We start from the raw sequence: 24,137 nt of genomic DNA on the forward strand, positions 1-24,137 counted from the left end.
TTAAAGCACTGCTTGTACTGTCCATTTGCCAAGCATGACTTCATTTGCCACTTGGAGCAGACTGACCTGGAAAAATAGCTAATACAATGGGTCGTTGCCCTTAACAAGGGACCAAGCATTCAAATGCCAAAGTCTAGGAAGAGACATCTCATTCAAAGCATCTGTCTTTAACTTTAATTGTACCTATAGAGTCCTTCAGGACACCAAACCAGCATATTGACCAGCATATGCTGACTGTCATGTATGTTTCTATAAAATCTTGCTTGGTAGTCTGCCCAACTTTGTGATTTTAAAGCATAAAATAAAAATATAAAATGGTCTCAGGATTGAAGCCTTTCAGAAGCTGTCTTGATTTCAGTCCACCATTGGCATCTCCTCTCCTCGACTCTCATTGGTGTTGGACTGCTTACTCCAAAGAGCCCCTCAACAGCATCTCTGAAATCTCTTTTCAATGTGCCACTAACTAGGGACCAAGCATTCAAATGCCAAAGTCTAGGAAGAGACATCTCATTCAAAGCATCTGTCTTTAACTTTAATTGTACCTATAGAGTCCCTCAGGACACCAAATCAGCATATTGATATTGATCATTTCTGGGCCTGGAGAGGATGTATATATTCCGCCTACTAGTCCGATATCAAGCCATCATTATTTGGGCAGCCTACCATATTCCTCATTACCTATTCAGAAATATGAGATCTTCGGATTTTCCCTCTGAAAAATTGTGGAGGAGGTGAGGAAAGACTGCATACTCATCTGTAATAAATATTACTTATTTCTTCTTTATTTGTAAATGAACTCAGTCAAACATTGAAAAGCAGAGTGAGCATTATGAAGAACTCCATCCATCACCTGACTGTAACCACTGTTAATATTTTGCTAATATTTTAATATTAACCATTGTTAATATTTTGCCAATCATGACACATCTACTTTTCATCAGCCTTTTGGCTTTGATGTATTTTCATATGGAAGAAATATTACTTAAAAGAGTATAGATTGTAGGTGCTCACCTTGCCATGGCAGCAGCCACCTTGACTTACTACTAATTTGAACCCCTAGAGTAATCCTACTCAGTTTTCTTGCTTGTTTCTCAGAATAATATAAATAAGCAAAAATGATTAGAGAGTTACATGAAGTTTTTACACTGGATGTCATCACTAATAGTGTGCCCCTTTGACATCAGCTCAAGAAGACAGGATTATTCAGCTTTGTATGATCCCTTTGTTATTTATGTCAGGCAATGTAGGTGACCATGCTTCTGTCAAAGCACAGGAATCTACTCGTTGTTGGCATCCAGGACTACATTTCTCTCAGTAAACCCACTATGCACCAGATGCTTTTGCCTGCATCTCTCTGTATCTTTGTTTTCAGCCCCAAGCCTACTTGGGATTTCTTTCACATAAATCACCAGGAATTTATAGAAGAACTGGAAAGCCCTATTAGGAGTAGAGAAAAAAAGAAAATATACAGGAAATATATAAAGGCATCCCTAAATTGGCTTTGTATCAGGATGGATAACCTCTTTGTGAAATGTAGACTGTTGTGTGAACATGAGAAAAAAAATGACTGGGTTTGGAGAAGCCTATCTCTGAGTGCTGCTTATCCTATATTAGTGAGAAACACTAATATCTCATCATGGCTATTGGAATTCAATTGGCTATGAGAACTAGCTGAATGAATGAAATGATAATAGAATCACGAAGTTGGAATTAGAAGGAGATCTGCATCTCTCTAGCTTTCTGAGTCTCTAATCTGAGAACATGCAAAACTGAAATCCAAGCACTTCTGTTCTGTGGCTTGGGAAATTTTCAAGGAAACAGGTATGAGCTATTATTTTAAGATCAGAATGCAAAGAAGACAATTGGAATTCTAAGGAGGAGGAGAATTAAGAACAGCCTGTGAATAGAGAGCACAGGTCTCTCCTGCTAGTGAACCTGCATTTTTGTATTGATTAACATCCCCATGCAGACAGGACTGATGCTGGTGGTGCTGGTGGTAGTGGTGGTGGAGGTGGGTCCTACAACTCCTTAGTCCTACACTCTGGCAGCTGCTAAACACTGTAGAAGTGTGTAAAGTTTCCAGGAAGATTATAAGTGCCTAGATAGTGAGGCTGTTGGTGGGAACTGAAGGCAAGAAAATGAACTCACTCCATCTTTAGACAGCACCCCATAATGCAAGAGATAAGGGAACCATTTCTTTGTTTATTGGATCATCTTGGGTACAAGAACCAAATCCAATACAGAGATGTGGCAAGACAGATGCCTCCATGGAAAAGTGTGGCGAAAGTCCAGGGCATTTGGCTTGAATATGACTGCAAGAAGTCATTTATACCCTGGTTTTGGTTTTTATGCCTAGAATAAAATAAGTTCTCTTGTGAATGGCATAGCCCATTATTCTTTCTCTTTAGCCCACTTGTCACAGACAAACATCTGAGCTACAGATGTTCATTTAGGTGGTTCTCATTGCTTCCTTGTTCTCAATAATAAAAAGAATATACATGATACCAACAACCTCACCCTTGAATATGTTCCCTAGGAAAGACATTATCAGAGCTTGATAGGGGAATTTAAACTCAAGATATCAACCAACCAGACCCTTCCAGAGCTCCCAGTGGCTAAATCACCAACCAAAGAGTACACTTAGAGGGATCCATTGCTTCAGTTGAATATGTAGCAGAGGATGGCCTTGTCGGGCATTAATGGGAGGAGAGGCCCTTGGTTCTGTGAAGGGTCAATGCCCCAGTGTAGGGGAATGCCAGGGCGGGAAGGTGGGAGTGAGTGGGTGGGTGGGTGAACACCCTCATAGAACAGGGGGAGGGGGGATGGGATAGGAGGATAGGAGGTTTCCAGAGGGGTGGAACCGGGAAAGGGGATAACACTTAAAATGTAAATAAAGAAAATATCCAATAACACACACACACACACACACACACACACACACACACAGAGAGAGAGAGAGAGAGAGAGAGAGAGAGAGAGAGAGAGAGAGAGAACGAGAACACTGAGTGGTATACCTTAAAACCCTTCCTAGTTCTGGAGGGATATTCAACAATAATCAGGATACCTCCCAGTCTGATACACTAAAACCAAAGAAACCATAAAACATCTCGAGCAGGCTCAGATTTTAGCAGCCACCAATTGTACCTATATAGTCCTGCTTGGCTGGTAAAAACAGTAAAGGATATCAGGGGATAATGGCTCAAATGGAGTTAATTATGGCATGTGGAATATGAATATGTAGAGTACTGTCCTTAGGCATGACATGAGACTTGTCCAGCAGTCAGGAGACTGACACAGTATTGGTACTAGTAGCTCAACAGTGAAGGTAAGGAGAGGCTACAAGGACCTATCTCTCTCTAAGGCTATAGGAAGTCAAGAGAGGGATCATAGGGTCCACATCTTCTCAAGGGTATATAAATAGTTAATAGCTGCTGAAAAAAAACCCAACCCTTTCTTATAGTAGTATAATTCACATGTTCCAGTAAATGAGCCTAATTTAAAACTGGTTCACTAAGCTAGACTTCGGTAGAATTCTTTGTCTACGTGCTATCTGTGGTGAACAGAGGTTTGCACAGCTCCCTAGAAAACACAAACTAAGCACAACAAAGCTATGCCTACTTATGCTGTAGTGTCTAATACATAATCTAGGTCCTAGAAAAAAAAGTATCATATCTTCCATTGCATATGGGTAAACAGCTCTTTACTTTAGCTAATGGCATTTTCAATAATGCTTTGCAATCAGTATCACACCGGTGTATGATGTCTGTGTATGTATGTCTGAGTTTGTGTGATGTGTGAGTAATATGTGTGTGTGTGCGAGTGTGTGTATGTGCATGTGTGAGTGTGTGTGGTATGTATGTGATGTATATGTTTGAGGTGTGATTTATGGGTGTATGTGTGGGCATACACACACTATATATGGAGGTTAGATTAAAACTCAGATGGCCTCCTATCTTGTTTAATGAATGGTCTCTTGTTGTAGAGGGGATTTTTGAGGGGTAGATGTAAATGTCAGGCTAGCTAGCCCATGAGTTCACATAGATACTCCCCATTACATGGCAATGCTTCACCCATTGAGCTAGATATATAGTCAGGAGAGCCTCTATTAACTGCTAATGAAAACAGACATGCTTTATCTTGGCATCAGGAAAGGGCATGCACTCTGGGGAGTTATCTCATGATTAACAATCCAGTGCTTTATATATGCTTATGTGAAATTTGCTGTAACTCCTTGCACTCTACTAAGTGGAATTTGCTCGCTAGCAGGTATGGGGGTGAGTGAGGGGAACAAGATCGATATCTGTTTAGTAAAGGTTACTTAATGCCGTCATTCATAGATGTCCTTGAACATGCCCAGACACTACTCAGTCATTCTCAAGTTCACTAAGCTTGGTACGCCTCCATCAGGCATCAGATCTCAAAGTCGCTACAGAGATGTGGTAAATATAATGAGTCCTCTCCTTTCCTTACAAAAGGAGAGACAGCTAGGTGCAAATGGAAGCCAGCATGCTGAGAAGAAATGTAGGCAAACCTTCTCATCTCTCAGGCTGTTCTGCCCTTTCTTGATTTTTCAGTGTACAGGATAAGATAAAATGTCACGTTCTCTACCCAGCATCAGGAATCTTTGAAGCAAATCAAGAAAATGAGAAAAAGCTTATGGGCTGTGAGAAAAGACTTCTAAAAGAGGTATTTTATCAAACTTTATAAGAGACTGCTCCTATATATATTTAAAGAGTTTCCAAAACTTAATGATATAAAAACAGTAATAAAAATTGAGTGAAGGTTTGGCACCTCTCAAAGTATACAGATGAAAACAAACCCTATATTTAAAATATCTTTACATCACATATTATTAAGGAAATTAAAATTAGGCAACATATTTGTTGCTATTAGAACTACATATACCTGGATATGTACATATTTGTAGCAACCTATTAGAACTGCAGATACCTGGATATCAGTAACGACAGGCTCTAAAGAGGAGGTGGGGCTTGGTCATAGAGGTGAGAATGCAAACTGGCCCCATCACCATGGAAGACAGTTTAACAGGCTCTTGTACAACTAAGCCCACTTTGATTGCATGCTCTAACAATTATACACTTCGGTACTTACACACAGACATTCAAAAGAGCTTGTACATTGAATTTTAAAAGCAGCTTTTCTCATAATAGACCAAACTTGGAGGCAAGATATCTTTCAGCAGATGAATAGATAACTTGTGGCATATCCAGATAATGAAATGATTTTCCACCCTATAACTTTTTTTTTCAAAACAAAAGTTATCAAGCCACAAAGAGTCTATGTAGCTATCTCTATGTATGTTTCTATGTACATGTGTGTGTTTGTGTGTATGTATCATCTATCTATCTATCTATCTATCTATCTATCTATCATCTATCTATCATATATCTCAAAGACAATTTCAAAACCATAAATCTACCTATACAACCAACACAATATAGAATTTTAACCCACAATTTGTGTTAATTCACAAGATTGTGATTACCATTTTTATATGATTATTATATGATTTTGATGATATTATATGATTATCATTTTTATATAAATGATTCACTTTGTGATTTTGAAGGATAGAGAAACTAGTTTCTATCAAGACAACTCAACGACAAACTTCACATACTCTGTATCTTGAAGATAAGTTTACAGATCTTTAAATTCCAACTAAGGCCAGAATTTCTAGAAGATGTAGACAAGGGATATAATATTAGACAAGTCATGTAATATTTAAAAGCCAATAACAATGGCTTCAGAGACTGAAAGTGATGATTCAGCTAATATGGGTGGAGGAAAACATGAATTCTTAACCATAGACAAAGAATTACAGGCAACTAAGAAAAGCTGAGAGTGGGAAACATAGTCTTCTCCAGGGAAGAGCACACCAATACCAAATAGCCCCAGAAATAGATATAAAAGTAACATCATTTACACTGCACAGGTTGTATTTATATATTATATGTAAATAAAGAAGTATATATATATTAGAAAAGTCTGGGCCCATTAGCTATGCCTCTCTCTCCTCAATTCCTTCACAGATTTGTGCTGTGATTTGTATGATGAAAACCCCTTGGATATTACTCTTAAATTTCTAATATGATTCCTACTTTGGTAGTTATTTTAGAAGGATATTTTCTTTGCTGAAATGGCTTTCCAGAGTATTCCCCCTTTCTTTCATCTATTTGCTTGCTTATAAGAAAGCTGTAAAGCTTTTTTATAATTTCACTAGCGTTACATCTTCTTTTGTAGTATCCTGATTTCCAGATCACAGTCAGCACTCATGATTGTTTTCTATACTTTCCAGCATCTCTGAATTGGAGCCCATTATACCTGATGACCCAAATAGACTCTAAATAACTTCAAGGGTTTCATTCATTTCTACGTGGTCCAGGAGACCTCCCTTTCTTTCCTTAAAGAAAGGAAGTGTGTCATAGTAACATGTGAATAGCAATAGTTTCATTAGTTGAAGGGAAGGCCCTGTGAGAATAAGACATCTCACCTCAGGATTCATTGTTGGTTTTCAGGTTGATTTGGGGTAAGAAAGCACAATGAAGTGGGGATGCTTTGAGGATGGAAATGTGAGGCTGAAGTACTTGACAAGCATCAGTCCTCAAGTGCAGTATCATAGAGAGATTGTGAATGGATGATAGATGGCTCTTTGATAAGAGGTGAGCCTGCTCTGGGAAAGAGGGTCAGGTCTGTCTAGGACACTTAGATTGGTGGATGGATGGATGAGGTTAAGAGCACAGTTGAGGAACAGGCGGGAGAAGAAATGGAATCTGCTAAGTACAGGGGTCAATAAGCAGAGAGATTTGTAAAGGAACAACTGATAAGTTCTGTGAAAAGACTATATTAATAAAGTCCAATAAAGACTGAAAAGCAGGGACTGATGGGTAGAGAAAAAACCAGAGGGATAGACAAAAGGCCCTTATGCTTATCAATCCAAAGTTATACAATTTATGGACCAAAGAGTTTATGAATCTTTCCCCTAAGTTCCATATAGCCTACATATACTCTACTATAGTTTGTGTTTTATAATTCTAAATGATTTTTTATAAATTGTATTATTAATGGAAATTCTAGCATTATTCACTGTATTTGTAAATAAAAATGTACTTCAAGAAAAACAGAAACAATAGCATACTAAACAGAATTCCATTCATACATATGAGCTAAAGCTTTGTGTGTGTTCTGATATCAGTATGCTTGTAGATAAATTTCATCTTCATTCAACAACCTTTAGAAGAGGATTTATATTTCATTAAGCATATAGTAAGAAATCATATTTATAATTTTAGATTCTGAATGTAAAATGTTGAATGATATAGATGTGTTAGTTCGCTGTAATATCCTGGATAATAATAAACAACCTTCCTTTAATTCCTATTGTGCTGACATGATAAGAAATCAAAATTACATGAATGTATCCCTTGGGAATTTTATGGAGTAACTTTAAACTCTATACTCACTAATATTTTTCCTAATATATAATAATAATAATAATAATAATAATAATAATATATTTATAGGTAATGAAAACAGTTATAAATGGTCTAGTTCCCTTACTTTCTGCTATTAACTCTTGTTACTCAAAAATAGTTCAAGAGCTTATAGTTCTAATGGTTGAATAAGATAATCTACACAGATATCTACACATCTACATATAAAAATATATATGGAAAATTAAGGACAATTCTGCTTTTTCTCACACTATACTTGTATTAGTTTAAGGCTTTCTATAAACTAAACTATGCTACTTTAAAGAGTCAGAAACCATGTTAAACAAGGAAGAGTTGGCAGAACTATGCAAAGGCTATTTTTCTCCACTCAGCACTACAATCCTGAATCCTGTAGGCCCCTGAGCGCTATTCAGACTTCAGGAACAACATAAGCCAGGGCACCCATTCTATATCTGGGAGTTCTTCCTCTACAAAAGAATATGCCCCAGGAGACCCCATGGGAGTGGGTACCGAAGAAGGAGGACCCAGTCTACCTAAGATGTTCTTTGTTAAATTTATAGATATTACTTATTCCTAATGTCACAAAGTTAACACTGTGTGTATGTGTGTATGTGTGTGTGTGTATGTGTGTGTGTGTGTTTGTATGTCTGTCTGTCTCTCTGTGCAGGTGTGCAAGCCTGTTTATATATCCACTTGTGTCCATAGAAGCTAATTTTTGACACAGTCACTTAAAGGATGAAGCTCAATCACTTGTTAGACTGATTGACCAGGATTATAGAAGCATGTTTCCTTTATGTCCAGGTTTTTGTTCTAGGTGCCAGTGAACTGAACTCTAGTCCTTATGATTTTGTGACAAGAACTTTTCCCACTCAGCTATTTCCCTAGCCCCAGCAATTAATTTTTTTTTTCTGGTCACAGAATAGCAAGTACCAAGTCATGAATGCAAGAACTGGCTGTAACTGTAGTTGTGGATACAGAGACAAAGATCTCTGTGAATGGATCTTTGTATTACACTATTGCCCAAAGGCAAAAAGCAGCAATTTTAGGAATTTTGACAATCAGAAAAATGTTATTTTTCTATATAAGAAGGCATCAGATTTTGGTTGTAATTATCTCCTTTAGTTCCTTTTCTCCTTCCCTCTCTCTCGCACTCTCTTTACAAGGTCTCCTATGTAACTCAAGTTGGTGTCCACCTAGTAATCCTACTGCCTCAGCCTAACCCATATATTGAAACTCTTTGCTTACACTACCTAGCCCGAGCAAATCCAACTCTGTTACATTTACATGCCAAACTCAGTAAATGGGAATTAAATCAAACAGTAGATGCAGAACACTAAACTGCTGTGTTATTGATCCAAAATTGAAAATTTGAACAAAATTTCGGGTCAAAAATTAATATTAACTGACAAAAGTAAGACTTTTGGCATGTATATTAAAACCTCTACTTATCAAACATAAATTGAATAGACAGCCATATTAACCAGTTGGCAGAAAGCTGTTAAATTTCCTTTTGATTTTCAAAAGTGATTCAAAAAATTATATACATTAGGCACACAATAAGTCTTATAAAATATTCTGGTGTTATAGGACATTGTTGTGAATAGGAGTTGTGACATTTTTCACATCAGAGAAAAATTCACCTGGAGAGACATGAAGGGCCTCAGGAAGACCTAGACAATCTATTTCTCAGATATGTGTTATTTACACACCTCATTTGATGACAGCTACAAATCCCATTCATGTAAAGGGGAAAGTGTTTGTGAAGGTAAGGATATTTTTTAATCTACGTCAAATTGCTCTGAGCATGTTTGTCCTGAAAATATGCCTATATAATGAAAATTAATAATATGTTAGACTGTACATTAAAAAGAACAACTTTTCTACACTCTGGAAGGTACCATTCAGTTAAGTCTGACTCAGTTTGCCTTTCCAGTTAACTTACTCTGAATTATCTAAGCTGTAGGTTTCTGCATGACTTTTGATTATTTTACAGAAGTCCAGGAGCGGAATTTACAACTCTCAAATGAGAATAGGTTTACCTGTAAAATTGCAACCTCATTACGAAGCTGACTTTCTTGTTTTGTTGGAAATCTTAATTTGTCAATAATCTTAATAGCTACATCTCTTCCTGTTTTACGATGTTTACCTTCAAGATAAAAATGAGAAACATTAAAAAATAATTAATTAGCAAATTAACAGTTGTAGTTAAAGTGTTGGCCATATAAACTATCTTGAAATTATGTTCTGTCAACACCTTTGATACCCATTGTCCTCTGTTCTTGCATCCTGTTCTCATGGTGTTCATTCGCCCCTTCCAGATGGCTTCCCTCTATCAGTGTATCAGTCCTCGTGTTTTGACTCATACAGTTCCTGACATAGTGACCGCTTCAGGTAGCTCACTTCTTAGTTACTGTGGAGACCATGTACGCTACCTTCATTGTCTCCATTTCTATGTATCTACTCTTAACACTTCCATTCTTCCTTGTGGAGCTCCACCCCTGTTACACATAGTCTTTCAGGTCTGTCAGTGTCCAGTGTTCAAAGTCTCTTCTGATTGCTGCTCTCTCATCTGCCTTATCATCACCCCTGCCTCACCATCACCTATGTGCTGTGACATATTTTCCACACTCAATCGACCATTACTTTTATTATGCAATTGTCACATTGTAGAAAAAATACACTAAACTTGGTTTCTCTTATTACAGGACTACATATTAAGGCAGTGGTTACTACTCATGTTTTCAGTGCTTAATACTCACTAGGTTTTCATAAAACTGCAGTATTTTCATAGGAATCAAAATTGATTTGAAAAAAATAGAGCAATTTAAATTTTCATATTGAAAATTCTGTATTTAGAGTTTTTGTAATTTTATGATAAAAGTAAATAAGTAAAAGTGTTAGACATGATTATTTTATAAAATACAAACTCATAAAAATAACTTGTTAATTACCAAAATAAAAAAAGTTAAGAAATCATTTTTTATAGCAGGTAAAAGTTTAAAATTATTTACCTAAAAGCTTGAAAAACCACCAACATTGACCTTGAAAGGCTAAAACATTTAGGTGCTATGATACATGAGGAAAGGTGAGAGTGCAAGGGTTCCGGGTTCACTGACAGATAGTACCTGTGAGGGTCTAGTCCAAGATGGGGAGAGAAAATGGAACTGCTTTGTTTATAAACTACAGCTTCCATGTTCCTACAATATTTTCTCTAAATAAAAAAAAAATCAAACTAGGTCAACATTGTGAATAGGGTTTTCAAATACATACAAGAACAAGTTTTTCAGGAATAGGAAACTCAAAAAATTTACCAGTTTTTCAAAGAATGGTTATCTCAGAACAAACCCCTCTGAAGGTGACTCCCAGACACACAGATATATATATATCCCTTTTTATTTATATTTTTCTTAGTAATATAATGCTTTTATACACAGCTGCTTACATTTTTAAGTTCATAAAAAACACTTATTTAGCCTACTCACCTCCATAAACAATTCCGAACTGCCCGGAACCCAGAACTTCATCAGGAAAAATCTGATAGACTGTGCTGATATCCTACAGGTACATGCCCAGAGAAAAACAAACATGGGGAGGAACAAGTTTTAATCCTATTACATTTTGTAATTATGATTACTATTTGATGATTGAATAGAAATATAAATATTCCAAAGCTCATTTAACATTTATAAATGTTGGATAAAATTTAAATGGCTATAATATTCAAATTACATTCATATAATATTTTGAAAACTATTTTGCTCTTAAGTACTTGGGATAGGGCACATTTTAATAGAGAGAAGTGGGATCTAAAACCAATCAATGGAATTTACTATGAATATCTGAAAATGTATTCTTATTTCTGCACCAGTAATTTAGAAGTTTCAATAACTACTCCATGGGGCCCATCACATGTCTGTAGCAAGCCAGCTTCACCCTCAGGGAAGAACAGTGCAGCTATTCCTGTCTCATTTCTACAAGAATCTAAGCTACAGAAAACCATTCCAGGAATCCCAGTTACTACATAAATAACCCACACAGTATCGCCACTTGGGAAGTTATACTCGCTGGATAGAGAGTGAGCTAATCTGGGTTTCATATCGCCCCTTTCGGTAAGCGTCTTCATGGAAACACTACAAAGCATTTACTTTTTCTTTTCCTGGTACTGTGCATCCTAACACATCTTCTGCCTATTTCAACTCTACAACTCTTGATTTTTTTTTAAATCACTCTTCAGCCACATTCTCCTGTCTGTAATGTACATCCACCACCTTCCTTCTCTTTTCTTAGAAAGCAAACCAGGAAGCTTGCGTACTGTGATCCCTTTGGAGCATTCATAAGGTGAATTCAAAACTCTGGCAATGAAAATCATTATTCTGGTCCCTTTTTTCTGCAGCTAAGCTAACTAACGAACTCTTTAGAATTTCTTTAAAAGTTCATTTCAAATGTTTTTAGTGAACAATCAAGGTAAAAGGCCTCTGAGATCCCCTGGAAACTACCCAGGAAGCGTTAGAGTATCCTGCATTCGCCAAGGTCTTCTCTGTCTAAGCAAGTGCAGAAGTACCATGCAATCATGAGGCCTGCATCTCAGGGTGAACAGCATCCATTTAACCTTCACTGTGAAGTTGCCTCCTGTAACTCACCCTTGCCTTTATTCAGTTTAAACCAGGTCATCAAGAATTCCAGGGACAAGAGTAGTACTGAACAGATGTTCATGGAGTTTGTTTTTTGACAGACAATCTCAAGCCACTGTAAGCAGGATGGTACTCTGGTTTGTTTGAGTCTTAAGAGCAGTGAGCAAGCAGTTAATGCTGTTGATCACAGCACTGAGGTAGGAAAAGGTGTGATTGTATTTTGAGTACTGAGATGAAATCAAGCAAATACAACCTCATGTAAAACATCTCCCAACATGATGTGCAATTTCTGAATTATGAAAAGTCTGTGTTAGGTGGCAATGGTGACCGTGGTTCCTGATTTAAGGAACGTTTCTGAGATCTAGACTGTGGCATGTGTATATGACTAAGAATATTTACAACCCCTTTCTTTATCAGTACGACTTGTTAGCAAGGAGGTAAGCAATGGCATGTTAAAAAAACATATACAAATAAAAATTTTACTTTATTAGAACATCTATTTTACTGTGCAATGCCAACCATTAAATTTCAAGGATCAAGTTTGGATCAGCGGCACTCCGAGCTGTCACTACAAGCCTGCCTTCCTGCAATGTTCTCGGTATACCATTTGTCCTAGTTTGATCTAAAAACAAACAAACAAACAAACAAACAAGACAAAAACCCCAACAAACAAACACAAAAATAAAAACAAAAAACAAAAAACAAAAAACTTCCCAAGATAAATATGAAAAATTGTATATCACGCTATAATTGTTTGTTATTATAAACAGTCCTTGTTATTCTATTGTGGAATATAGAAAACTCAGTAAACAATGTACTATTTTTAAAATATCATATAAGAAAATAAACAGGAAATTAGATAAATAAAGATCTATCACTTTTTATTTTCCAGTAATCACATTCTGAGACTTATTAATAGATACAGACTTACCACATTTTCCTGAATCTGGCAATTTGAAACGGAAATGCTCACAGAAATATCTTCTGGAAATGCATGTTTAAAGAAACAGACATAAAATAGTTAAAGTATATTAAAAAAATATCTCAGTGGGCTACATTTACTGTATTTACATTAATCACAGCAACTAGATCTTTCTACAAATTTCTATTAAAATATATAAGTTCCCTTAACATTACAAACTCTATAATTTGTTTTTAAATATGTATTTGTCAGCATAGAGCTCAGATTAAAAAAGACATCCAATTCTGGCGTTGTCGTGCAGAAATTCTGTTAGCTGACAGACAACAAATTTTCTAGAAATTAATAGTTTCTGTTATAATGTAGACAAATCATTAAGGAGTGGGTTTTTAGGAGTTAAAGTAGAGGTCTCTGACTGCATGCTTAGTTTACATACAAATACATTCCTTATGGTCAGAATAAGTTTATTTATCCTGTTAATATACTGGCTGAAGAGAAAAAAAGATAATTATGACTGATCAACTATACTGTAATGTTAAAACAGGTTAATCTGCAGATTGCATGATTTATGATGAATTTCAGATCACAATTTCATATAAATATTCCTCTATTTTTTTTAGCTCCTCCTCAATATTTCATCTTGCTTATACTCTGGCTGAATCTATTTTACTAGTGCACAGAAATTTCTTCCTGGCATAGGGTGATCAAGCAGCAACAACACTCATGGGTAGAGAAGGAGGAGGGGATTTGTGGCAAACAGACTTTTTTCATATCTGTGGCATTTCCAAGTGAAGCTCAAACTGACTAAATGGTTTCTTTTAGGACCAACAGCTGTGGGCACCTGTGGTCGTGTAGAATATAGGTTATACTTGCCTTTATAAAGGTCTAATCAAAATAAGTACAACAATTTAACAAACGGAATGTTTTAGTAAGCAGAGCAGTTTCTCTTCAGAGATCCCTTGTGCAAACAAACTGAAGCCAGCACAGGGAGTCTTTCTTTATCATCCCTTGGGAAAAGCAGATGTCTTACTGGCCCATCAGGAGCCTGAGTGTACTAGACTGAAGCCACTGGACTCACTGTGTGAGTTGGTTGCGGAGCCAACAGAGGAGCCCTTGGGGATGACAGGCATAAGGGCGTGCTGGATGGCAACCTCCCACATTCTGGCCACATCTGTACCGATGCCGCTGGGGAGAACACTGTTGTTGGGCGGGGGGCTTGAAGGGTTGAGCACGTTTTCTCCCACATAATATACTACATTTGCTGTAGTGATTTCAAAACAATGAGGATTTGCTCCAATGGGAGTTAATGCCGAGGGTTTGGCTGGTTCCAGACATAAAATTTCTGATAAAGGAATTTCCTGTGGAAGACAAAGTATGGTTAACCAAAAGCAAAAGTAGTTAACCAAAAGCATGTCAATTATTAAATAAAACCCATGTCATGTAAGAAAGGAAGTTACAAATAGAATATACAGAAAATATTTTTTAATATATACAATATGTAAAAAATACAATTTTTATAACAAGAGGCCTTATCACACTTTCTGAAAAATTTCCTTTCTCTCTTTCTCTCTCTCTCTCTCTCTCTCTCTCTCTCTCTCTCTCTCTCTCTCTCTCTCTCTCTCTCTCTCTCTCTCTCACTGGTCCTGTGGCAGATGGAAGAATCTAACAGAGCTTTGAAGCAAATTATAACATCTTTAAAAATGCATTTGTGTCTTCATGGCTGTTTTTTTTTTTATTTCAAGTGCTTCTTTAATTACCTCAGTCAAACATATGTTGATTCTATATATACTAATATAATATAGTTACACAGAGGAGTGTTCACTGAGGAAAACCACAGCAACTGGTTTACAAAGTAGTCTTGTTTATAAATAATGTGTGCCTGAACCACTATGACCCATCTTTGAGACAGGATCTCTCACTGAACTCAGGCTTACTGACTGGCTCCAGAAGTCTGCCTATATCTGCTGTGAACTACATTAGGGCTATAAGCCATATTAGACTATGCCTGGATCACCATCATCATCACCATCATCATCATCATGCATTCTGAGAACTTAAATTCAGATCCCAGATCCCCAGGCTTATGTAATAAGTACTTTATTGAATGAGCCATCCCTCTAACCCCAAAATTAGTTGTTGTTGTTTTTTTATAGTCATTGAAGTATTGAAAACATGAAGTGCCATGTTGTACTGCAGGATGAATAAAGTAATTAAAGTAATAATTTTATTTTTCAATTTAAAATTAAATAATCTTTTCTTTTGTGTCCCAGCTGTGTGATTGGGGACCATGAAGTATCATAGGAGCTAAGTTAGATACTACTTGTATATTATTTAATGTAGAAAGACAGATAATTGCTGATAAATAAAGGGATGTGATTCTCATAAGTGCAGAGGTATGGATCTACCTGTTATCCTCCAGTGCTGGGTTCCCGAGGATGTCAAAATTTACTCTTAGTCACTGACTCTCTAGTGAAACCAAACAATTCTGATAAACTGTTTCTCTTAATTTCCCCTCCATTTCCTTCTCCACTATCTGCTCTCACCAGGCCCCGGGCCAGAAGCACTTTGTTGCCAATTGTGAGACATGCAGATGAATCAAGATGTCACATTTGAATTCCTATAAAAACTGTATACCATCAATTAAATCAATTAAAAATCTCCCTCAGGAGGCCAGGTCTCTCTCAGGATCCACTCTGCTGGCTGTGGACCAACTTCCTGAGTACCTTAAGGAACACCATGAGGCAAAAGTGAAAGAAGCCAGCCTCACCTTGTAGTACCGGCTCCCCGTGTCATTTTGGAAGAGTGTGATGCACTTGCTGTCCAATCTCCAGTAATGCCTTTTCCGCTGAAAGGGAAGTTACAAAACTTTTCAAATCTGCACGCTTTATAAAAACAAGTGCAATTTCTCCAGGGAACATGGATTTGAAGGTGAAAAGTTTAAGGGCATTAGACCAGAACGACTCACAATTTAAGTCAAGAAGCGATTTAATGAACACAATGTGAGATATTTTTGTACCTACTTATAAGTCTGTGAATTCTAACAGAGATACTGGATTAGCATCCTGGCAAGTACCTGGTTTGCTGTTCATATGTACACAATGAATACCAAAATACTCCCATTTTTAACATTTATTTGCTTAAAAAGCTAAAGGAGATTTTGTACTCTATCAAAAAAACAGGGCGTAGCAGCAGGTAGAAGGTTTGTACGTGTTTATCTTTTAGAATGTGACAGGCCCTGAGGATTCAGCTAGGCATCTTTGTGTCTACTCTCCATAGAACACTGAATGCAACATCTCTAGATAACTTTCAGTAGATGGAAGGGTTGACCTCACGGTTCCAAGTTTACACAAGTGGACTTGACACTTACATCCTCTTCAGCTGGCTCCTCAGCTCACCACTGTGACTGAGTGACTGGGGTTTTGTTCACTCAGTACATCACCTTTGTGGGGATTCCTGCATTAGCATCTTCTCAGAAGCAAAGACTTAACATTATTTTTCGGTGTCTCTCACAACCACTCTTAGACCAAAAAACCATTAAAATTAAACATTTTCCAACTGGCCCAAAAAGAAAGTTACAGGATTCACTTTGAGCCCTGAACTAAATTTTCTCTCCCATAAGAAGGTATAAATGATAAATGATGAATTAAGGTAGATGTGTCTCTTTATCAGAAGACATGGTGGAAATCCTATTGAATGGTAGAGATAGAAATAGGACACTGAAAATCTCTCACGGAATGTCAATTAGTTAAACTCTGAGCCACGCCTCAAGGATGCGTTCTTCTGCCCATGTACACAACCTTATTATTCAGCTATTCAGGTCCTACTGGTAAGAAGGGAAACACACTACACGGCTGTCATACACCTTAGTGGATGAACCTTTAAACAAAGTGTTTAGGTCTTGAGAATACATAACAGTCATTAGTGTTGTCTCCTAGTTCCCAGAAGGCAGTTTCTTTGAGACCTCTAGGTTACAGAGGGACATACCTAAAACCATGTAGTATGCCTTTCATGGCTGTCCTTGGAATGGTGTAGACATTCCAGTTGTCTTCAGACTTTTTATCTGTACTGGAATTGCTTTGTACAGTTTATTCTAAACCCAATACCTACTTACTTACATCACATATCCAGATAGCAAGTGCTCTGCTGACCCTATGCCTCTGCTGTGAGGTCTGCTCCCAAGAACTCACATAGCCACAGTCCCCCAAGGCATCAGATTCGTACCGAGCAGTTCTGTCTCCTTACCAGTGTGTCCTTGCTGGTGTAGTGGACCATCCACCCTTCCTTCATCACTGTGCTACTCCTCCGCTTTGTGTGCTTGACAGACTGCACGACCCTCATGAGCGGGATGTTGTTGCTCGTAGAAGGGCTTGAAAAGTCAAAATATGTTAGCAGGGAAATATTTTCACATTCAGATCTTCTTCCCACGAATAAAAGCTCATTTAAACTATTTCAAAGCACAAGTCAAAAAAAAATGCACGTCTCATTTTCAGTGAAATGTACTGTCAGAGGTTGATGGCTCAGAAAGTGAGTTTCTTGGGGGAGTGACAGGTACTTCAGATGTTCACTTTAAAATTCCCTAGGCAGAGTCAGATACATAGAGATATTTTCTCATTGAGCTTGATGGCATTCAAAGTTTTAGGAAAACAGCAGGGTTTACTGTCAGTGTTTGGAAGCCACAGTATTCAAAATCATAGTTTGTGATATGCAACAGGCATGATAATAATAATTTATAGATAATGTATTTCTATACAAACTGTGTCTGGATGATTTCTTTAACAAATAATAAAACAAAACAAACTAGAATTTCTCAGATGAGTTTATTCCTAGTCTTTTACCTATCTAGTATTCATGGGATTATTCTCATCCTTCACTTTTTTTCAGTTTTAACTGACACTTTTTGTACCTTTTTCCTTACCCCCTTTCTTCATCCTTCCCTCTGCTTCCCACGAATCTTCAGGTACAAAATAATTGTATTCTCTTCAAAGTCATACGACTAATAATTTTCCCTACTAAAAGAATGCTTATTATTCTAGTAAATGGGAGACATGCAACATATCTTTGCATGATCATGGTTAATTTCGATCTGTTAATACCTTTGACATTTGTAAACTGGACAGTAAATTGTTAGTATGGTTTGTAGTGTCAATTAGTTACAGTGGGAAACTTTTTCTGTAAGGAGTCAGGTCGTGAGGATCTTGAGTTTTGCAGAATTCACCATTTAACAATTGTATTATGGAAGCAGCCACAGACAGTGTGAACAGGCATGCCTGAAATAAGATTCAATTACAGAGCAGGAAGCAGTTCCATTTGACCTGGTGGCCATGCTAGACTGACTACTAATATGAAAAGTGAAGATCACACAGGGCTAAAATAAAAAAATGTAGATAATAGGTAGAAAATTACACATACTTCTGAAATAAAGTGAAGAACAATGAGGTGAATACAGACTATGATATGTACAATAGGGGTCAGCCTTAAAGTAAATGATTTCTGCTGAGGCTGACCCCTGAACATTACATTTCCACACAATGAACTTTGAGTTAACATTAACTATTAACTTAATAGTGACCACAGTAAATATGCGTACCCCTCATGCACAAAGGAAATGGGTCAACAGATAAATAATACCAGATCTGAAACAAGCTCTTCTCCCAGGGCAACCAGGCCTCCTCATGCCACAGGCTTTCCTATATAGTACACAGCTCTTCAGTAAAAAGTCAGGAACAACTCTGTTTCTTTTACAGACTGAAACACCTAAGAGCTTGAGACCTACTGGGGTTCTGACCTGATGGTTCTGTTGGAGTCTTCCTGGTCTGCATCTGGATCTTGCATCTCTGCACCATCGCTCTGGCCCTCCACCAAAGCCATCTCAGTATCCTGGACCATGGCCTCATCCATGTCATCCATGAGCCCGCTGTTCCGCTCACTGTCATTGTCATCGCTCCCTTCTTCCATGACAACATCAGATTCTGCCCCAGGGCTAAGCAATTCTGAAAAATTGTTGGACCCAAAAAGATAATTCTAGACTCTTGGAGCCAGTGCTTAAGGGAAAGGCAATCCTAACAAATCAATTACAAGTCACTCCTTGCCCCCATATACCAACTGAATCATAGTATGTGAACATATGGAACAGTAAACACACGATTTCACAGCCCGATGCTTGTTTCCCATTTTCTAAGGCAAATATGCATTAAAAATGGAGAAGCTCTAAAACGAATCCCAGGAGAACAGTTCAGGGAGGCCCCATCCAGACACAAGAGAATTGAAAACTGAAATATTCCACGGATCAGGCCTCCTACAGAAAGAAAGACATGTGGGTGTGGTCTTCCCGTGAATAGGGGGTCACCTATAAATACAATTGCAGTTAACATTTGAATCATGTATCCCAATATATTAAATTCTTACCATGAGCTCTAGTTTTTAAATACCTAAAGTAGTTTGCTCATTTTAAAATAAGAAAACTAGATCAATCAGAGACTGTGAGAGCCTCTAAGCTTCTAAGTCCCATTTTACCACATTGCACTGACTACATGGGAAAATGCAATCTTCAAGTTATCAACATCACAAGCTTCTCTATGTCCCCTGGGTTCTAGTTATCAAGTCCAATTGACGTTCCCTGGGATTGAAAAAGAGTCAATATCACAAGCTTCAGAAAGTGGGAAAATCGCCAAGCTTTCAATTTTCTCACTTAACTTTGGACCTCTAGGCTGGAAATCGGTATGCATAAGAATATTTTCCTAGAAAGTGCCCCTTCCTGATTTTTGCCCCCTTCTATGTCTATTTCTTTGAGAATATATGCAATAATCTATTGTCTAGCTTTTCATAATACAAATGTCTGTCTATTTTCTTGAGTTTCTCTAATCAGAGGGTCTAGAAGTCCCTTGGTGTGAAGATTGAAGCTAAACAGTTTACAGTCTACGCAGAAATATAGCCTGGATTCTAAGTCACTGATGAAAGGTGACAGCCCGTAGGATACTATTTAGGGGGAGGAAGTATATCAATTCTAATTTATGTCATTGGATTGCTCTCAAGAATATATTCCAAATACAGGAAGAAATACTTTCTGCTGGTTGGCCAAATTAACTTCTTCCTGTTTTGGATTCAAGTTCAGGCTCATGTATACATTGGAAGCAGTAGCCTGCAAAGGCTAGACTTCTGTGGATGCTTGCTTCTAGCCCAGTTTGTGATCTTGCCTTTCGTCAGTATGTAGGGACAGAAGTTAACTCAGTGCTTCAAGGAAGCATGGCAGGGAAACTACATGGGAACATTGGTTTGTAGGTATTCCAACAGGGACTTTCTGAACAAATGAGGCTCAGGGAATGAAATAAGAAGGGTAAGCAATGCAAGTTTTCAATATGAATTGTGTACTGTATGAAGATATTATACTATTATTATTATTATTATTATTGCCATATCAAAAACTCAATGATCTGGAATGAACCACTGTTTATTTGGACCTAAATTACAAATTTCTTAATTGAAAAATAAAAGAGAAAACCCCTGATAAATCAAAATTACCACCTTCTGTGATTGGCATGCAACACAAAATTTGGCTATGAATTGTCCCCTACCTCCATTGATGGTCACTTCACCCAAGCAGTTGTTTGGTACTTTTGGTGCACAGCGCTTGTGACAATTGAATCTGCAATCTAATCATGATGATTTTAAGATGAAACAAACAAACAAAAAAACATAAATTCATCAGACACAGAAACTGTAATAATATAAAAATATAGTAACTTCAGTTCACATGCTTCCATGGCACGTGGCCCATGGCCAGTACTTGGTTCCCAAGTGGCCCTCACCTTTGCACTGCAAGCCCTGCCGGAAGAGGCCCTTGAGCAGCTTCTTGCAGAACTGGCAGACCGTGGGCCGCGTGTAGGAGTGGATGACAAAGGTGTGTGGCACCTTCACCTTAGACATTAGGAGCTTGTCTAACTGAATCGGCCGTCCTACATACGACTGTGAATTTGACCTCTTCTCGCGACCGATAAATGACTCTGATGGAGACTTTTGCTGTTTTGAGAAACCATAAAGGGTGATAAGGTGTCAGACACTTGAACTTGATTTAACTCTATTTTTAAGTTTCATTTTGTTTTGCTGCTGAATTCAGTGATTTTATCACCAATACGAGGCACTCGGAAAGTAGATTTCCGTTGATTAATGTAGTATACTTCCCCCTCTCATATTTGAGTTACTCTGTCTAATCTGAACCAGGAAACTGGAGACCTAAATATATGAACCTGATTTCTAGAATATTTGAATAATTTCTCCTCTTTTCTTCTCTTTTTCTCTTTACTTTAAAATGTTAATTACAATTCCTTTTAACATAGAAATACAAAACTGAAAAAAAAAAAACAAAGAATGCTCCTTAACTCCACTTCTGTCTTCTCACAGGAATTTTCTAGATCACCACACTCATATGGATGGTGCTCTGAAAGACGCCTCCAGTTTCTTTGGTTTTCCTTGAGGGAAAAAATTAATGTGATTTTAAATAATTTCTCAATTATATAAAAAGGGAAAGGGCTAAAGTGAGGTAACCCTTCTTAGAATTAAGAAATATAGCAACTAATGGGCTTCATAAGGAATATAAAGACTAGTATTTGGGGTAATAATAACACCACTGTGCTTTACTGTCTATCATTTGGTGGCTATTTAATAAATCTAGTATATAGATTTTAAACTGCATTAACTAAAATTAAATATTACTTAAATACCTTTCAACAATTTCATGAACATGTACTTGGGAATATTAGAATACATTTGTTTGGAATAAAAGATGAACAGAATTACAGGTTAGTAGCCGTTGTAATTGTATAGCTAATTAGTTAACTCCCACTCAACATGAATAACTGTTAGCTGCTTAAAAGATGGTCCTAGTTATGAAAAGTTCGCACACCAACGCTCACACACTTTAAATAATTCTTTTATGTTAAATGCCAACAAAGACTGGAGCCAAAATATTACACTTATTTGCTTTAAGAATCCTGCCTTTTTATCTTCCCATGCTAATTTGAAAATTGGAACAATTATTGACAAGTTAGAAATTAAATCCCACTTGCATAAAATCCCAATCCATTTTAGTCTCTGGTTAAACATCATCCAATGCCACTTATTACTCAGTGGCAAGATAATTCAGACACACCAGCTGCAGCAAAATGATATGTGCCATGAGGATTCTGCTTGGAATGTTATGTCCACAGCTATATTCATAATTAGAATTCAATGATAGAAAAAGAAACATGTCCTGCTAGTGTAGAAAGGGCCTTGCCTTCTAGGCCATCTCTGGTCCAGTGATTCCACTGACCCATAGAGTCTCTATCAAGGATGCAGAGTGGCCATACTCAGCTGGGATCAGGTGGGACTTCCATCCTCCTTTCGTTCTTTAATTCTAATCTCATCAGACTTATGCTCAGTCTTGCTGGAGCTTATGTGCTTAAACCCCTCCTCTCAGAGTATCAACATCCTCTAGGGTCTCAGTCTCTTAATGCAGACCCCGGATCCCAGTAGCTCTTCCTAGTGGCCCCATTCAGCCTTTCTTTCTGGCCCATTTCCTCTCTTCTGTGAGTATTCTCATGCAGAGCAGTCCTCTATTAGGAACCACACAGCTACCACATGTGGCTATGACTTAGAATCCCAACAGCCACTACACATGGTTAGGACCCATTGTGGGCAAAACCAACAAAGAACAGAGGACCCATCCAACAAACACAAGATATTTACACAAAAAGTGTCAAACACCCTATCTCCAGATGCTTAGACACTAGTAAAAATCACAAACACATAAACAACTAAGACAAAATGCTTCTTCTAGAAGCCAGCAACCCGGTTGGGTGAGGTCTGAGGAAAGCCATTTAGCTGAAGCACAAAACAAGGACTGCAAAATAGTAATTATGAATGTGTTCAATTCACATCCTTAAAGAGGATATGAATAAATGATAAAGACCATGAAAACACAAATAGTTGAAATAAAATATTGAAAACAATTAAAGGCATGATACTAGAAAACACAAACTGAAATAAAACTGGAAATGAAGAAGAGGCTATCAATATGAACCTCAGGGATAAGCTTCTCCCACAGAGTGTAAGATACGGCAGAAAGGATTTCAGATCTTGAGGACAAGGTAGAAGAGTTGCTCAGTCAAAAGGAAATTAAACATACAAATTAAAAAGACGACAGGAATGTAACATCTAGAAAATATAGGACACTATGAAAAGACAAAATCTATGACTAATAGGGATACAGAAGAAACACAAGTCAAAGGCACAGAAAATACTTTTAAGAAAACCATAGAAAAAAATTCTCCAATTTAAAGAGACTCCCGTTAAGGTACAATAGGCACTCAGATAAACAAATGTACAGGACAAGAAAAGAAAACCCCACAATTCTGAATAATTAAAACACTAAATGTACAAAACAAACCATGGATATTAAAATCTGCAAGGGAAAAACATCAAGTCACATATAATTGCAAGCTCGTTAATAGAATGCTTGGATTTTCAGTAGACATAATGAAACCCAGAAAGATGCTGGACAAACATATTATAACCGCTAAGAAACCATAGATGCCATCCCAGAAAAACATCTCACTACAAAAAGAAACTGAAGAAATTTCTGTCCATCAATCTATCTCTACAAAAAGCACTAGAAGTAAAACTTCAGTCTGAATTTAAGGCTAACTACACCATGAGGACAGGACACAAGGGGTAAATAATCCCAGAACACTTAGTTGAAAGGGGACAGTGGTTTCCCACACAACAATAACACAGTAACAGGAATCAGTAAATACTTCTCATTAATAGTCTCAATACAAATGGACTTAATTCCTCCAAGAAAAACACATAGACTAACAGATCGACTTATGAAGCAAGACTAATCTCTCTGGTGCAGCAAAGAAACATACCTTACCATAAAGGATGCTAATCACTCCAGAGTAAGAAGATAGAAGCAAAAAAATATACGTTCTTCTAAGCATCTCAAGAGACATTCTCCCAAACTGTCCACATACTAAGATACTAAGACACAAGCAACTCTTAACACACACACACACACACACACACACACGGAGAGAGAGAGAGAGAGAGAGAGAGAGAGAGAGAGAGAGAGAGAGA

The 24,137-nt window shown here is 37.3% G+C and overlaps 1 protein-coding gene across 1 annotated transcript in view; it reads right to left on the bottom strand.

Annotated features, from left to right (window-relative positions):
* The window catches only part of Prkd1 (protein kinase D1), a 135,203-nt gene that overhangs the window by 33,148 nt on the left and 77,918 nt on the right, over positions 1 to 24,137 (bottom strand). Inside the window, exons 5-13 of the mRNA XM_028757463.1 lie at positions 20,831 to 21,041; positions 20,597 to 20,674; positions 18,811 to 19,015; positions 17,268 to 17,391; positions 15,793 to 15,870; positions 14,104 to 14,383; positions 13,038 to 13,090; positions 10,958 to 11,030; positions 9,515 to 9,621 (exon numbers count right to left, since the gene is read on the bottom strand). Of these exons, the coding sequence (XP_028613296.1) occupies positions 9,515 to 9,621; positions 10,958 to 11,030; positions 13,038 to 13,090; positions 14,104 to 14,383; positions 15,793 to 15,870; positions 17,268 to 17,391; positions 18,811 to 19,015; positions 20,597 to 20,674; positions 20,831 to 21,041 (1,209 nt within the window). The remainder of the gene's footprint in view (positions 1 to 9,514; positions 9,622 to 10,957; positions 11,031 to 13,037; positions 13,091 to 14,103; positions 14,384 to 15,792; positions 15,871 to 17,267; positions 17,392 to 18,810; positions 19,016 to 20,596; positions 20,675 to 20,830; positions 21,042 to 24,137) is intronic.

This window comes from Grammomys surdaster, unplaced genomic scaffold (genome assembly GCF_004785775.1).
Source record: "Grammomys surdaster isolate TR1022 unplaced genomic scaffold, NIH_TR_1.0 126163, whole genome shotgun sequence".
NCBI lineage: Eukaryota > Metazoa > Chordata > Mammalia > Rodentia > Muridae > Grammomys > Grammomys surdaster.